Source organism: Gavia stellata, chromosome 16 (genome assembly GCF_030936135.1).
Source record: "Gavia stellata isolate bGavSte3 chromosome 16, bGavSte3.hap2, whole genome shotgun sequence".
In the NCBI taxonomy this organism is placed as follows: Eukaryota; Metazoa; Chordata; class Aves; order Gaviiformes; family Gaviidae; genus Gavia; species Gavia stellata.
The window spans coordinates 4,658,916-4,675,689 of record NC_082609.1 but is presented as its reverse complement, the minus strand read 5'-3'; the positions used below and the strand labels follow the sequence as shown (position 1 = coordinate 4,675,689).

Below are 16,774 nucleotides of genomic sequence, written 5' to 3'. Positions count from 1 at the left end.
CCATAGGTTCTTGTGTGGGACTAGAGAGGCAGCAGAAGGTCCTGTGTGGCATAGTCTGGAGCACTATGGAGAGGAGTATCAGGCAGAAAGGACATTTGCTGGGGTAGGCTCAATATGAAGGAGCCTTGTTTCCTTCCTGAGTCTCCCTTGTTCTACACATCTGGCAATCAGAGCAGCTAAGAGAGTGTGGCTGCAAAACCAGAGCGCTTCAGCTTCAACAGTGTTTTCAGTGACACCACGTTAAGAACAAATTTCGTGTTACGCCATGTTCCCGTTTCAGATGGTGAGTGTCTCAGCGCCTAGTACCGTCAGTGCAAGTGGCAAGGACCTACTCCTAGCCACTTTAACTAGAAGACAAGATGCTCCCAGAGGATGATTTGTTAAGAGCTAAATCACCTTTCAGCAATTGCTCTTCTCCGCTCCCTACAGGAGTCCAGATATCTTATAGCTCCCTCAGCTGTGTAAAGCTGGATGCGCTTTGCTGCAAGCAGCCCTTAAGCCCTGAAATTTTTGGTTTTCTTTTCCCAGAACATTTTCTCTCCAACAACACTGCATACATTGGCATTCTTTCCTAGAAAAATACAATATTTAATTGCAGTGCCTGATGAGTTTGATCACTAGCTGTCTCAATAAAATATGCAAATACAGAGTCATTTCAATGCAAAGCACCTTTAAACAAAAATGGTAAGATAAATGCAATCAAGTTAATTACTTTTTTTTTAAGAGGGCACATTACACACACTCAGTAAATATGATTAGTTCTAAAACTGCTTGCACGTAACTGAAAAGCAGAATAGAAAAAGGTGCCAAGTACAGTCATGACATTACAGTAGGGTTCAGTCTCCAAGATCTTCAGCTACTGCATCTATTACTCTTTGCACTACCACTTCTCTATCACGATTCAGTGCTCAGGTCAAACATAATTGTAACTTTTTTTTCAGAACAGGAGTTCGTAGCTGAGCATTTCTTGTGAAATTATTCAAAATTAAAAGTATAATTTTTTATTAATCTCCTGTTTTCTATAAAGATAATAAAGTGCAATAGCTGAGATACTGATCTTCTCTGCTCATGAGCAAGACTGGGGGTCCTAATTCATCTGAGGTGAAGCCCTCTGAATTATGGGGCTCTTGCCCTTACCTGAAGGCAGTGGAGATCAACTCTGTGGTTTAGGGACATCCCTGCCGAATGTTTATTGTAAGATGAATGTTATATAGTAATTATCTTTTCAGAGGGCAGGTATGCTTTTCTGTTTCCTCTTTCTGATGCAATTTCTGTTGCTAGAAACAATGTATGAAACCAGTGCGCCCTCTGAATTGAAGAAAGTGAAATGAAGGTCCTTTTTTTGGCATGTTATTTCATATACAACAAACCAGAGTGAATTAGCTCTAGACCAAACTCTAACCTCCTTTCTTGGGCAAAAATCTTAGACTGGGCCAGTGGTAATATTTTATGTAGTTTTATGTTCGGGTATAATTGTAAGGTTACCTGTCCCATCTATCTGGGTTCTCATTTAGAGGTAATATCAGGAGAGGAAAGCTCTTTAAGAAAAAAAGAACAAATTATCAAGAATTATACTTGGACATCAGGAAAATGTCTAATAGATTCCTCACTGCTGGAAATGTTCCATATTTCCAAGCTGCTTCCAGTACTGACCATTAAATATAACAACAATTAGAAGGTTGCCAAATATCTTGCCATACAACATTTTTAGAACATAAAAATATATGATTTTTGAACATCAGAAAAGCCCAGTGGAATTCCTCCAGCTTGACACAGCTATCGCAATTATCTGCCCTAAAATATTTAGGCAAGCATAATCCTGCCACACTCATGGGTTATCACTGAGTAGCTACTGGAGGTGGATCAGTTTCCACTTGATGCCAGCAGCAGTTGCTTAAACCATCACCAGCTCATCCTCTCAGACTGCTTAACATTTTAAGAGGTTTAATTTAACATCCAGGAAATCCCAAGACTGCAAATGTGTAAAGTGCTTTCTGGTACTCTAAGTCCTCATTTAATAAAGTCACAGTTCAGAAGTGTTTATTTGTACGTATGGTCCTTACATGAACTCAGTAAGACTTCAGTGCAGGTTTAAAAGTTAAATGCTGTCCTGAATAGCTAAGGACATGGGCTCCAGTTTAGACGGGTGCTTTTGCATATGGTTAAATACTTCATTATAAGCACGTTAGTTCTCTTGGCCTCGCTGAGACTGCTTCTGAGATGAAAGCTAATTGCTGGGGACATTGTGTGTGTGCATGCGCATGCATATGTGTTTGCAAAATTTGGACTCCACTGAAATCAATGGAACTTGCACTGTTGACTTCAAAGGGGCCCCAGTTTTGCCCCAGGCATTTTGCTCCTTTAGGGACCTCTGTCTCCCTGTCAGTGTTAGATATGTCAATGGTATATTTTTTTTAGCTGTGATTGTTTTCTCTTATAGAAAATATCATGCAATCTTGGGAATTAATTTACTTAACCATATCTCCTTCATTATTATTATGTCCCTCATCTCTGTGTACTTCTTCAACTTTCAACCACACTGGAAGGGATTAGTTTTAAGATTCATACAGCACTTTATCTCTCAGTGGAGCATGGGATGATATGCTCAGTTTCTTCCAGCTTTTATGAAGTTATTATACTGATGCATCAAAGCTTAGGAGGAGAGGTTCTTAATTATGAACCTTGCTTTCAACTTTGTATGGTCACAAAATTGCTTTATTGGGATTTGTTTAAATTTTAATGTAGCTGCTAAAAATTTGCTGTAAAATTTGCTTGAAAGTCTTCAGTACTAGCTTTCTGTTCTAGATCAGTAAAGAGGTGATGAGTTAAAATGATAGATGCATATATATATATTAAAAAATATATAAAAATTAGTTCCATAAGAACAGCTCCCTTGAGAATTTCTGTGTCCTGGCACTTTACATGTTTCAGGTGTTTCTGATACCCTCTGTTTTCCCAGGTTTTTGCTTGATTGCCTTACTCTTTTCTTCTCCCAAAGGACATATTATTGAAGAGAGTGTATCTACTCTGCTTTCTCTTCTGGCACCTTTCCCTTTCGTTATTCACAACAACACTTTCGAACTCCAGGAGTATTTTTTCAGAGCAACACATGAACTTTTCATTGACTGAAGGTCAAAACTGATTTGGAGAACAGATGGAGCGTGGAAAGACAAACCTTTGCCACCCATTGAGCATTAACACCTGCTTATTTGTTACCTCTGCCCACTGCAGCTTAAAGGCTCCTGAAAATTTTAGCCAAGTGATTTAGGACTTGCTATTACTGAGTGCAAATGCTTTTGGTGAAAGAGGTGTTGTTTTTACCTTTTTACTCAGGCTGCACATTCTGTGGGCTTAGGATGACAATTAACTACACGTGCTTAGACTCTAAAAGAGGGACTATGAGTTTTTTGAGATGCTAACTGCAACAAAATGAAAAAAGAACCACAACACTGAGATGGCAGTGAATGCAAAGTATGAATGTTTCAAGAAGACAGACAGATTTAGGATTTCAGTTAATTTAATACAACGGGGTGTTTACTCCCCCTTGAGCCAGGTTGCACATAGCATAGTTTTCTTTGGGGGTTCCAGAGAAGTTAGAATAAGACTAGTTTGTGTCCATCCCACCACCTCCAAGTGAAGGCATTTCAGCCACATAATCAGTGGGGAAACTAATGACCCTTTCTGATCTGCCTTCTGTTTGTGGTCAGATACCTGTGTCCATGTCTTTCTGCAGTAGCTGTCTGAAAGGTGCTTACTGGGGAGTGATGTGACACTAAATCAGGAGTTGTCCCTGTGTTTTACAAGATTGGTCCCTGGATTTGAATACTTGTATTTAGAGTAGCTGCCAACTGTATTTCAGTGAGAAAATTATACATTCATTAAACTGCTCTAGATCAGGAAATAGAAAAATGGTATTATGTAGCATGGAAAAAGCAGTGAATGAATAGGTGGTTTCCTTGTACCAGCTGAATCATAGCAGAATATGCAATATATTTATGCTTGTTACTGTGTGTTTAAAATTAGAAGCATGCTTTTTAACTTTATGGAACATAGTTTATTGGCCTGATTCAAGGTCTATTGACATGGGGAGTCCTAACTTTCTTTGGCTTGCCTCATGCTTTCAAGAATAAAACTGAAGAATAGTAATTGGGAGAAATATTACGTTGTGGGTATCATTCCTAAATACTGTATAACAAAGTTCTAAATAATAAAAATAGAAAACAGTGTGTTCGTATTTTTTTTTTTGGCTATTTCTCAAGTTAAGAATGTGCTGCGTATCCTTGCTGAAATCCAGAAGGGCGTACAAGTCAGAAGAGAACTTGTCTGTTGTTCAGAAAACTAGTCTCCTTTATTCTGCGTGTTTCCTGAATGATTTTAAACAACTGGCCCAAATCATAAAAAACTAACAAGATCTGATCATAATGAGACATTCTAACCTTATTTCAGGTTATGTGAGATTATGACTCTCTGAGAATATAACCAACCTTCCTTTCTGGTTTTCTGCAGGTTGAGAAACAGCAATTATAAAAACATGCATCGGAGGCACACAACCCTTCGGGAGAAGGGCCGGAGGCAGGCCATCCGGGGCCCAGCCTACATGTTCAATGAGAAAGGCACCAGCCTGACTGCAGAAGAGGAACGCTTCCTTGATTCTGCAGAATATGGCAACATTCCCGTTGTGCGAAAAATGCTGGAGGAATCCAAAACCTTGAACTTTAATTGTGTTGATTATATGGGACAAAATGCCCTACAGTTAGCTGTCGGGAATGAGCATCTGGAAGTGACGGAGCTCCTCCTCAAAAAGGAGAATCTCGCTCGAGTTGGAGATGCACTTTTGTTAGCCATCAGCAAAGGATACGTGCGCATTGTAGAAGCAATACTGAACCATCCAGCCTTTGCACAAGGACAGCGTCTCACACTCAGCCCCCTTGAGCAGGAACTGAGAGATGATGATTTTTACGCCTATGATGAAGATGGTACACGGTTCTCCCATGACATTACCCCTATCATACTTGCTGCCCACTGCCAGGAGTATGAAATTGTTCACATCTTACTTCTAAAAGGTGCGCGGATTGAAAGGCCACATGACTATTTTTGCAAGTGCAATGAATGTATTGAGAAGCAGAGGAAAGATTCCTTTAGTCACTCTCGATCGAGAATGAATGCCTACAAAGGATTAGCCAGTGCTGCTTATTTGTCTCTTTCCAGTGAAGACCCTGTCCTTACTGCTTTAGAGCTAAGCAATGAATTGGCCAGACTAGCCAACATTGAAACTGAATTTAAGGTAATTTACCCCTGTGCCTTTTCCCTTGGGCTGAACGTGTTCAGGGTGCTGTGTGTTTTATATGTTTGATCAAGCCTTGGTTTGCCGTTCGAGGGGGTGGGGGAGGAAGCAGAAGCTACAGAAACTGCCGAATGTGTTAACTACGCACAGATTCAGATCATTGCGCGTTCCTTAGTTAATAAATGTTTGGAACTGAATATTGCATGTTCTTGCAGAACCATCCTTACTCTGAGTTTTTATGTTGCACACTGTGATTGCTTAGAATCTCTAGTTTGCAACAGGAATAAAAATTAGATTATTACAAAAATGGAGACTCATTTTTTGCAAGAAAGGTAAGTCTTTTTAATTGAGCAATCTATTTTAGAGGCAGAGCTCTAGAGGTTGGTTTAATGGATTAAGAATCCATTACATCTAGTTCTGTTACAATGCTAAAAAGTATAAATTAAGTAATTTTGTTTCTCTGTAAAATAATTTAAATTACATTGCATCTTAATGGTTTGGTACTGCATCTGTATATGATGAATTTCATGAAAAAGGGGGAGAGAAACTATCAAGAGATTGTTATGAAGTTATCATTATGCCAACCATAATAGTGGAACTTGCAGAATTCTTTAGAAGTTATTCAAGATTTCCATTATCATAATGAGTTTGTAAATGTCCAATGTCATTTGCATTATTTCTCTAAGTCATTTAAATGACATAAATAGCATTGTCTCCCTTTCTAAAATAAATTAGTCATGAAAAAACTCATTTTCAATGGCTCAGTCATCAACACAAGACTGTTTTCTGACTTATGACTATTGTGCAGCTACAATCATGATCAGTGACACTGGGGTAATAAAATCTATGTTGTGAGTAAACGAGGGTAGGATGCCTGCCAGGAATCCATTATTTTTAATTTAGAAAACTATTCAAGCGTTAAAGCATCCATTTCAGGATTTGTAGCTATACTATCTCCAATTTAAAAGTGAGAAAAAAACACGTTCTCAAGCTGTTGCCTTTGAAACTCTGTAGTAAGTCCCTAATAGGAAAAAATACCCAAATCACTGACCATTTCTGGCAATAAAATTAGGGCAAAATCTTGCAAAGTCTTTTTACCCATGTGAATCAGAATTGGAAGGACACAACAATTTAAAAGGGAGTTTTTACTTGCATGGCATTCAGTCCTAGTGAAGCAACCTCATTGGGTTCAGTGAACTTGAGTCAGGGTTGCTCCAATGTGAAAGTGCTGTGGACTCACACCCACAGTTAACAATATTAATAGCTCATTAACATTCCAGCTTCTTTTCAGTAGGAAAACATATATTGTGTGGTGCATGAGCAGCCTCAGTTATTGCATGCCTGCCAGTTCTGATAAAACCTATTTCTACCAGAATCTCTTTCGTTTGTAGAGCTGCCAGCATGGTCTAGACTGGCACTGGCAGGTACATGAATCCTCCAGGAGCAAACAAGCAATCAAAAGTTAAATAGTCCCATGGTGGTTATATGTCCTCAGCATTGGCAAATGGATGCGAGCGAATCAATACCAGAAAATCATTAGAAATCCTTTGCCAAACTGCTGTATTTCCAGGAAGACTTTCCAATCTCATTGCCGTATTGGAAGCTTCTGCGCAAGACACATCCACGTATGTTAGTGAAGTACCTCAGAAGTACCCGTACCACCAGTTTACTTCAAAGTTGTCACATTCCTTTAGTATATTAATGCTTCCAGAAATAAAAAACTTCGTAAGATTATAATGTAATCTCACTGTAGAAAAAAAATCAGATGTATGTATTTATGCAAAAATATTTATTCTCATTAACATAATCAGTGTGATGTGGAATAGGGTATTAATAAAACCGTAGGGTTTTTTTCACAGAACATGACATTTTGAGAATTCATTTCTAGAAATGAATGTGATTGCTGAAAATGTATTTAAGGAGTCCACCAATAATGAAAATTTATGAAATCAGACAAACTCCAGAGGACTTTTTTTTTGTGCCTTAAAATAATAATTTCCTAGACTTTTTGATTTTTTTATTGCTGAAGTTCTGTAATCACAATTGGTCCTCAACAGATTTATAAAATTATCATTTGGGATTATTTCAGAATAGTTATTTATATGCAATCTTAGCAATACAGTTTTCAGGCGGTACAAAAAGTCCTTGAAACGGAAGGACACGAGTAAGATTTTAATAATGTAGGTGGACAAATAGTAATTAAGGGTTAGATAACCTAACTCTGAAGAAACTCCTAGCAAGAGCTAATTAAAATATAAATGCAGTGCCTCTTACCTGCTGCGTGCTGCCCTAAATCTCTTATGCAATAGCACTGTTCAGCACATGAGACTGGGGAGCCAGTGCATGCATGATGATTTTAGAGAACATGAAATTTTTTAGGTGAGTTGCCTCTTTGTACAGATATGAAAGGTGAAACAAAACAGCAACGTGAACCACTTTAAAGGAGAGAAGTTGCATTTGCTGTGGTTGGCCACAGTTTGAGAGAGACTCCAATGGAGATTACTAGGTGAAAATAATTTTATCCATTCTTTTTTACAGCGGCACAAGCTGAACAGATTGTTCTCACCCTAAATTGCTAAGATTCAGTCATACACTGCAGTTCTTATCAAATGTCTTTGCATAAGCACTGCACATCACAAAGTAGTATGGGAATGTTATTAAGGTGAAAATGGGAGCCTGGACATATTCTAGATCACACTGCTGGCCTTCAGCAGCCTTTCTGTTGACCAATCAACAGGTCTTTAATAGCAAGAGTAGATGTTCTGGTTCTCAGTCTGGAGTGGATATACTGCCCTATCGAACGCCTTTCCTGACGTGTTGATTTTGGCTCAAAAGCAAGGTCAAGACAGTCAGCTACTATGCAGCTTCCCACATGCTGAAGAGAATAATAAGAGTGGAGGCTTGCAGCTGGAAGAAAGTGGGAAGCTGTCAGAGCCGATCAATGCCAATGGTTTTACTGGAGCAGATACTTTATTGGGGTAAATCGGTGTTTTTTCACTGAAGCTTAGATGAGGCCACAGAAGATGAGGATCTATCCCAGTATTCAGAACAAATGTATAGTTTGGATCAATCTTGCTGTGCCATTATTTCAAGCAAATGTCAGCTTTTGCAGTGCTTATTGATGAGAAGGAAAAAAAAAAAGTGGAATAACGTTTCATTCATATAGAAATACTTTCATTTTTTTCCCTTAAATTCTCTAGTGTTGAAGTCTTGCAAAAAAGTTTTCTTATTAATGGGAGAAAACAAATTGCTTTGAATGATGTGGTCCAGGAATCTAAAAAATAAGTAATTCAACCCAAAATTCTCCCTTCCCCAAAATAAGATGAAAAATATTGAACTGGTGGTTTCTACTGAAAATACTAGCAATGTGATTGCATTAAATGTCCTGGCAATTAGCCTAGAAATGGGGTGGGTAGGAAACCCCTCAGAGGTGGATTCTTGACATTTCAGAAGAGAAGTACACGTCAGAGTCACCATGCATGTTTGCAGGTCTTTATGCAATGACCACCTTCCACGGTGGAGGAAGCCCAAGTTGAAAAAACAACCTTAACTCAGTGCTTTGCCGTTTTTGTATATCCCATTTGAAAGCCCAAAATTAAGAACCAGTTCATGACTTTCTCATTCTTTCCAGTTTTCAATTTGTGTTTAAAAAAAAAATAAAATCAAAATCCACTGGAGCAAGGGCATTACATATCCAGGGCCTGGTTTAGTCCACTGGATTAGGCCCTTCGTCTGTATTGCCCTTGGAAAGAGAGAGAAAGAGAGGGGAGCCTTCCTCCCTTTGGGGACTAGAGGGATCCTAGCTCTGCTAGGCTGAATCATTTGTTTTCTCCCTCAAAACAGCTTCATATTTTAATCACTGGCCTAATGGCTGCTTTCTACGCTTCACAGAAAACTACAAAGCACATTAATTTTGTCCTGTATTTCTGTTTTAATTTCACTTTTGATTTTTAATTGAAATAAACCCCTCCATTTCCCACCCAGTTGTGCCTACAGTCTGCAGAAGCATGGTCACTAATGAAATGCCATCTTGGAATTTAGGCAAATTGTAGCTTAATACCTCCCAACCAGTTTGTATGTATCTCATGTTGTGTTAAGATATTTTACAGTTTCTAAGTAGAGCTGAGTGTTAAATACAGCTGACTATAAAAGGAGATGTTAGGCATCTGAAACTACTGGGCCATGCTGTGCTTTTACTCAAACTGAAAAAAACATCTGTGTACTCATTTCTTTCAAAGTTGGCAGACCCTGGGCCTGAGTCCTAAAGCAAATAATCCTTCTCTCATCTACCAGTACATTCTGTTTGTTTTGCTCATGCAAGTAAGCTTGATGTCACTTCCAGTGTGAATAACATAGCCAGGATTTGTCCATATGAACAAGTCATCACCCATGAGCCAGGCTGATGAGAGTTGCTCTCCTCTTTGGTCCAGAGAAATCAATCTTCCTCATGTCACCTTGGTGTGAAAACGTATGCAGATGTCTTCACAGTTACCAGCTGTCCTCAGCCAGGTGATGCATTTCTAAGACTGGAATATTAAAAGCAGAGTCAACAGGATCATTTTTATTTGTCCGTCGAACCCCTTAGGAGATTACATTTCTGGCAAGCAGTCTGCAGGAAGTGCCCTTGGAATTGTCTTTAACAGCAGCATTAGGCTTAATGTTACAATACATGTCCTGGGAACAGTGAGTAAAATGCAGAATAATAGCTCTGTTAACTCTTTTTTGAAGCTGCAACTGTGCATTCCTGTTTCTGGTGAGATGCCACTCTGCACCCAGGTCTGTTTTACAGCCTTGCAGGCTCTCAAATTAGACTACATGCTTGTGTATGTCAGGAAATGTCCTTGTGATGAAGACAATCAGCCAATTCATTCCATTTAGCAATCCAGACAAATTAAATTACAGAATTGCAAAGGAGGCTATGAAAAAGATCTCACCAACCATAAGTGGTAAATAAGATCTCAGCTCCTGTTGATTAAAATGTTACTAAAGACATGTTCAAAACCACCACCTGGAAGACATATGGTGTGTGGTCTTTGTTTATCAATCTCACCAACATTGCCAGTTCATTTACTATAGAGTAACACGTTTTGTTTCTGAATTATATGCCTCTTGCTGTCACTTTTCTTTTAACTGTTGTCCTTTCTCTAAAAAAGCACTGGGATCCAAAAGCAGACCCTAGCTGAGAGCCTGCTCTTGTGCGCAGGTGAGCATCATGTCCAGGCTCAGCTGGCTGACAGACTGCAACGGGCTGCTCTGCTGTTTGTGGGGAGTGATGGCTTGTGTGGCAGCAAGTCAAGTGTGTAGCTGCCTAGAGAGATGCCTGCTAGGAACTGCTTGTTGTTTCATTGGGGCTGCAGTAATGTAAAACAGCTGAGGCTCAAACCCCTAAACTCTCATGATGCTGGAAAAGTGGCAAAACAGCCCTGGAGACTCAATGACTTGTATCTGTTAGGGATGATCTGGTATTCCTGCAGCACAGCTCTTGCTCCAGTAAGTAAGCCTCACCTTTTTTCTACCTAAATATAAATTGTTAACTTCACAGGACGTGCTTGGCCTAAACTTCTTAAGAGTAAGACCTTGTAAATTTTCTCAGGATTTCTGACTTTACCTCTGCAAATGAGGCATTGGGAGCAGTGTGCACTGTGAGGATGACACTGTATGGCTGTTGCAAAGTAATGAGCACTGGCATATCTGGTTATACCTTGATGAGAAGCCGCAGCTTTTTATGGTTTGTGGCTCTGCAGCATTGAAGGAGACCTCCCAACCTTTTCATTTCTCAGGCCATCTGCAAATCATGGGCATTGCTGAGGATAAATGCATCAGAGGTTGCAGACTGCTTCCTTTCCCCTTATTGATTGATAAACTTGGTGAAATTTGATTTAATAAAAGAAGTCTAACTCTTCAAATACAAAACAAATAGGGACTTCTATTTTAAAATTTGTAAGAAAATAAGAAAGGATGGTAATATATATAGAGAAAATAAGATAAACATTATGTCAAGGTCTGAGAAAAGTTGGAAAGAAGAGCTGACTGCAAAAGTAGAACTCTGCCGTCCCGACTGGGAAACATCTTAGCATGAAAAATACATGCTGCATGGAGTTAAAAAAATAATTATTAGACTATTTCTTTTTGAAATGAGTTATAAAAAAATAAGAAAGGGCAGAAAACATTGGGAAACAAAATAGTAGGAAGGGGAAATATTTTGTGAGACAACAGTGAACTTAGAAAGAGAAAAATTCTTGAAAACCATCGGGCTTGTAAACCAGTAAGGCTGCACTTGGAAACTCTGTTTCCTACCCAAACTGAACAAACTCTTAGACTTGTTTGCTTTCAGGACTGACTGATTGGAGGTAGCCTCTGAAACTTGTATCCCATTAAAAAAGAGATTGTCATGGGAATCTCCCTAATTAGCCTCATGAACACTCTTGTAAAACAATCAGTTTTTCCATTCTCACCCATTCTTCCTTGAGTGATCCTTTTATCCCTTCATAATCTCTCACCTCAACATACTCTCTGGCAGACATCTCATTTCTGATATTGTTGGGAACACCTTTTATGAGTCGTATTTATTATTTCAGCGAGATGCTCTTTGAGGCTTTAGTGTTTTTATCTGGCCTTACTTTAGGTTTTAGTTTAATTTTCCAGAACTTCCAGCTACTTGGGAGTGAAAACCACCTATTCCCGTTGCATCCCTTTCCTCTGCTCCCTCTTGTGACTCCCATTGCTAAATTTCTAACTGAGAGAGAAGGCCACTGGGTTATTCAGCTTTATCCCAGATTAATGCCTGCTGACACTGGGCTTTGATGTGGCTGGGCCAGAACATTCCTTTCAGACCCTTTTTGTGTTGCAGTTTATTTTCTAATTAGCTTCTCTGCTTCTCCTGTTGGCTCTATGCTACTTCAGCACCTTTGGCTTCTCTAAGGGAAATCCATGCTGCCTTTGAAGCCATCTTGGTACTCAAAAGGATGACTCACTTTTGGATTTTTAAACTTAAACATGCGTGATCCCTGAGAAAGGATGAAAATGTATACATTGCTGAATGCATTTACACTGCTAATGCGAAGTCAAGAGTTTTACGCTTCTGCAGACGTGATGAAAACTGCTATCTCTGAAGATAGGCTAGTAATCTATAATCTTTTTTTTAAGTTTTCTGGAGATGAACTTTTCCAGGCCAGTCTTCAATGAGAACATTATTTTTTCTTGGGGATGGGGTCAGGGATGTGGTTTGGTGTTTTTTTAGCCTGTAAAAAGAACTGTTTGTTCTTTTTTTTTTTTTTCCCCTCTCACCTAAAGGACAATTTTCTCTACTGCCTTGGAAACACGTGTGTTTAGAAGCTACGATGCTTTTTTTCAATTTTCACTTGTGCAAAGCAAACACATAAGCAGATACAACCAATTACCCAACTCATAATACAGGAAAGAATCAAGTCCCAGTAAAGCAGGAAAACCAAATTTCCTATTATTAAAATTTGAACTTATTGTTGGAACAAATTAGGTATTAAAATAAGAGAGGAAATTAAAAATGATCATGGAAATAGCTTGGGAGACGGAGAATATATTTAAGCCTTGTAGTGAAATTTGTGTTTGGCTCAGTGAGTGGGACTGACTCTGCACATGAGGAACTCATTCTTCATGCTGTTCTTTTCAGAGGCAAATCCACTGATAATAGATGCTACATTGGATTCGTCTTGAGAACTAAATGAATTCATTGCAGATATGTTTTGCATGGATGTGTAGCAGAGACCGTGGAAAATGGATGTAGAGAACCCTCCTGACCTTAAAAAAACCCCCAAATTTGTGACTCTTGTATTGTTCTCTTTAAATATTTATAAATTAAGAAATTTTGAGAGCTATATTTTGAGAGCTGTTATTGCAAGTGCTCTTTCTATGTCTGTTCTGTGATTAAATCATTTTCTGCCTGGCACATTGCCCAAACAAAATGGTTTTAAACTGTTGCATGAGAAGAAAATCTCCAAAGCTTTTCAGAGTGGTTTAGAACTGATGCCAAAGCTGTGATGCCTGGAGCTGTCTTGAAAAACATATCTTCGTATCTGCGAATGTGAAGGCATGTTAATATCTGTCTATGTCTATTCAGAGTAAAGCAGAGTAGTGGGTGCTGTGATTCACAGTGAAAGGTATAACTCAGCCATCTACAACCCACATTTGCACCTGGAAAAAATAAGACCATTATTCATGAAAGTTGTAACTCTAGCGACAGCACTAGCCGCCGAGCAGTCATAAAATTGCATCCTGGCCACTGCCTACGAGGTCATTTGACCTACTTTATGGATGATTGAGTGACTTTGTTGTTAAAATCTCCCAGCTAACTTTGGTCCAAAAAGAAAAAGAAAACCTCTTTAAAAGTTGACAAAATACTTTCTGCAGGAAAATGTTTTCTTCACTTTCCCAGAGGAACGAGCCCATGTTGCTCTTTTTTGCCTCCACTCTTTCAAAAAGATTCTTTCAACACATCAAACCAGAGTCAATGTGTCTGTGTAAGAAAATGTAATATTTTAATTATATTTTTTTTATATATATATATAAAATAATAATGCCTTAAGGGTTTTGCTCCCCTCAAAAAATTGTTTGGAGGAAACTTTTGGCATTTGTAGATGACAAGACAGAAGCAACCCTGGAAATATTTGAATCTCCCAGAGACTACAGCTGGGATACTTTTGTTTCCCATGATGCTACTGCCAAGTGAGACTTTTGGCAATGCCAGTTTGCACACCATCAGTGCAATGTTTATTACCCTTTACAGCTCCTTGGGAAGTAATTTCTAGTCCTACTCAGATAAGGATGAACAGCATTGCAACTGCGGCGCTTACAGCTTACTGTTTCCAGTTTGATTGCATGTAACAGCCCTAATTCTAGAGCAGGATTCCAGTTTTGGCGAGCAACAGCCATGATCATAAAAATATAAAGTAACATGGAATCCCTTTATAATCATTAATGGGAGACAAGAGGTGGATTCATGAACTGGGTGGGAAGAGGAGATGGTTCACATAAGGAAGCAGCACAGCAGCTGCCTCACCACTGTCAAGAATTTCAGAAGCATTTTCATGTAAGTAAGTTTTAAGCCAAACAATGTGACATTTTAGCCAGGTAGAGAGATAAGTGCAAAATCTGGAACCAGTTGGAACTGAGCATATTTCAGTTGCTTTAAGGTCATTTTGCTCCTGGGATTTTAGCGTTTCCTTACAAATAAGCAGCCCATCCTCTATCAATCAAGAGCGTATTTCTGTCAAGCTGAAAAATCCCTATTAACAGACATGTTTTTAAGGGACCTGAAGGGCAGGAGTTGGTAAGGGTAGAGAGAAGAGTTAACTCCCTTATACATAAATAATCCTGTGAGGAATCTGTAGCAAAAGAGGGGAAAACCCAGCAATATTAATGTGTTTGTTCTTCCCCTGCCAGAAACATCCAGTATTAAATTTCTGAATCTGAAGCTTCAACGCTCCAGTAAATGGGTTGCGCCGGGGCTGTTAGCGTGCTTTCTCTCTGCATAAATGGCCGGTGACTGTTCTTCTTCCTCTTGTAGCCTGCGGTAGTGATTATATTTAGTCCAGATTTTCCATATAGTTTTTAAACTCTGGGTATGATGAGGAATTTAGAAATCGTTTTCTGTTCCGTAAGGTGACTTTTATAATTCATTCTGAACTGTCAAGGCCCAGTGGCAGCTAATTTTACTGAGACATGATTTTCTGGAAATATATTTTTGTGTGTGTGACATCTTACATAGAGTAACTTGGAGCACATTGAATATATTTAGAAGAAAGGGGTTTAGAGTTGAGAGGTCTCCTTGTCTCCTTGAACCTGAGCTTTTGATGGTGAATACAAGGGGAGTGACATTTACCTTTGATACAGACAATCTCTGAATATTTTGTAGTCAGGGTGAACCATAATAAAGCTTGTAACTTGCTAATCAGGAATGTAGAGTGTTTTGACTAAGTAGAAGGAAAAAAACAACAGACATTTTGAGATAATTTGTTGTATGTGGAAGGGGTTTGTATGAAAGCAAGGTTAAATACAGGACTGCACTAAGTTAAAGTTACTGTGATACAAAAGCAAGTGAAATAAGGTTAAATTAAATGAATATAGTGCCCATGTGTGTTGTGGACTCATATACGCCACATATTCTGAGTAAAGGTCAGTAGTTAGCTGGTGTGAAGATTTAAGTGGCATTTAACTGGCTTTTGGGAGCTCTTTTAGCAAAAGTGATGCCGTGATACCTGTTCCTCACTCTGTTTCTGCTTCTCAGAGGCAAGGAGTTAAGAAAATTGTTTGGTTTTAGCGATGACTGATTTTAGGAATGAGGATGATTTGCCTGCATTGTGTTAGTCCTTTGTGTGCAAGCACTACTCCTCTACAACAGCTTTTTGAGTACAGATGCTTAGAAGGATGAATCTAACAGTTACAATGCCTGTCACAAACCCAGCTGACAGGCAACAAGTAGTTTAGAAATACTTTCAAAATGCAATTAAACATAAAAACTTCAGCTTACCACATTGTTATTAATTGCACATTTTGTATTTTATAATGGGTTTAACCTGGGAGAAAAGCCCCAGTAGTTGGCAAAATCATGGCTCATTTGACCATCGTATCATCTTAGATTTGTTGCAGGCATGTTTTCACCCTCATCTGTTGAAAGAATATGTAAAATGAAGCTGGTGGACTAACCGGTGGGTCTGATCTGAGGCTGACTATTGCTTATAGGTTCCCCTCTTTGTACAAATGAGAAATAACAGATGGCATCTTGGATTAAGAGACCCATCACAGCAAACTAATCGATCAGCTGTTGTATTCGTAGGTAGGATTTATGCTCTACCGCAACCTTTCCCAACGATCTGGGCTATCCCACAGAAATTTACCTTTGATTCTCCAGTCTCTAAGCAATTAAGGGGAGACAAACTCCTCTGTGCCACCTCTCACAGCTCTGCCAGCATCCCAGCCCCGGTGCCAGGGGACTTTCTGCTTGTGCAGGCAGATGGAGGCTGCTGTGGAGGAGCTGAACCGCCCGGGACTGCGCTCAGCCGCGGCCCTCGCTGCCGCTCCGGAGAGGAGCAGCTCGCGTTTCTCTGCCAGGTTTGCTGCCAGCTGCCAGTAGCACTGTGATAAATGGGGGGAATGACTTGGCCAGTTGCCTGCGTTTAGTTAACAGTGACGGAGTGTTTTCCTTCTTACCCACTGAGCGTGCAAGACAAAATGAGTCCTGGTATTCAGACTGGTGCACCTACTCGATGGTAATGCAGAGAGGGCTCCTGCCACCTGCAGCTGGCTGTTTTGAGAGGAAAGACATGTTGGTCCTTTCCATCCTAGTCACTGGATCCTCTGTGACAAGTACAGAGCTTGTGTGACTTTGAGCTTGCCCTTCCTAACACACTCACCATTCAACTTAGAGAGTTTTCTCAGAGCACTTACTGGTATAAAATTACATAGTAATACAATTACCCTGCCTCCTCCCCTCAGCAGTGAATGGTACCAAGAGGG

General features: G+C 39.4%; 1 protein-coding gene across 1 annotated transcript in view; it reads left to right on the top strand.

Moving 5' to 3' along the window:
* Window positions 1–4,510: 4,510 nt before the first annotated feature.
* Window positions 4,511–16,774, top strand: part of TRPC7 (transient receptor potential cation channel subfamily C member 7) — a 72,782-nt gene continuing 60,518 nt past the window's right edge. Inside the window, exon 1 of the mRNA XM_059825305.1 lies at window positions 4,511–5,284. Within this exon, the coding sequence (XP_059681288.1) occupies window positions 4,532–5,284 (753 nt within the window). The 5' untranslated portion in view covers window positions 4,511–4,531. The remainder of the gene's footprint in view (window positions 5,285–16,774) is intronic.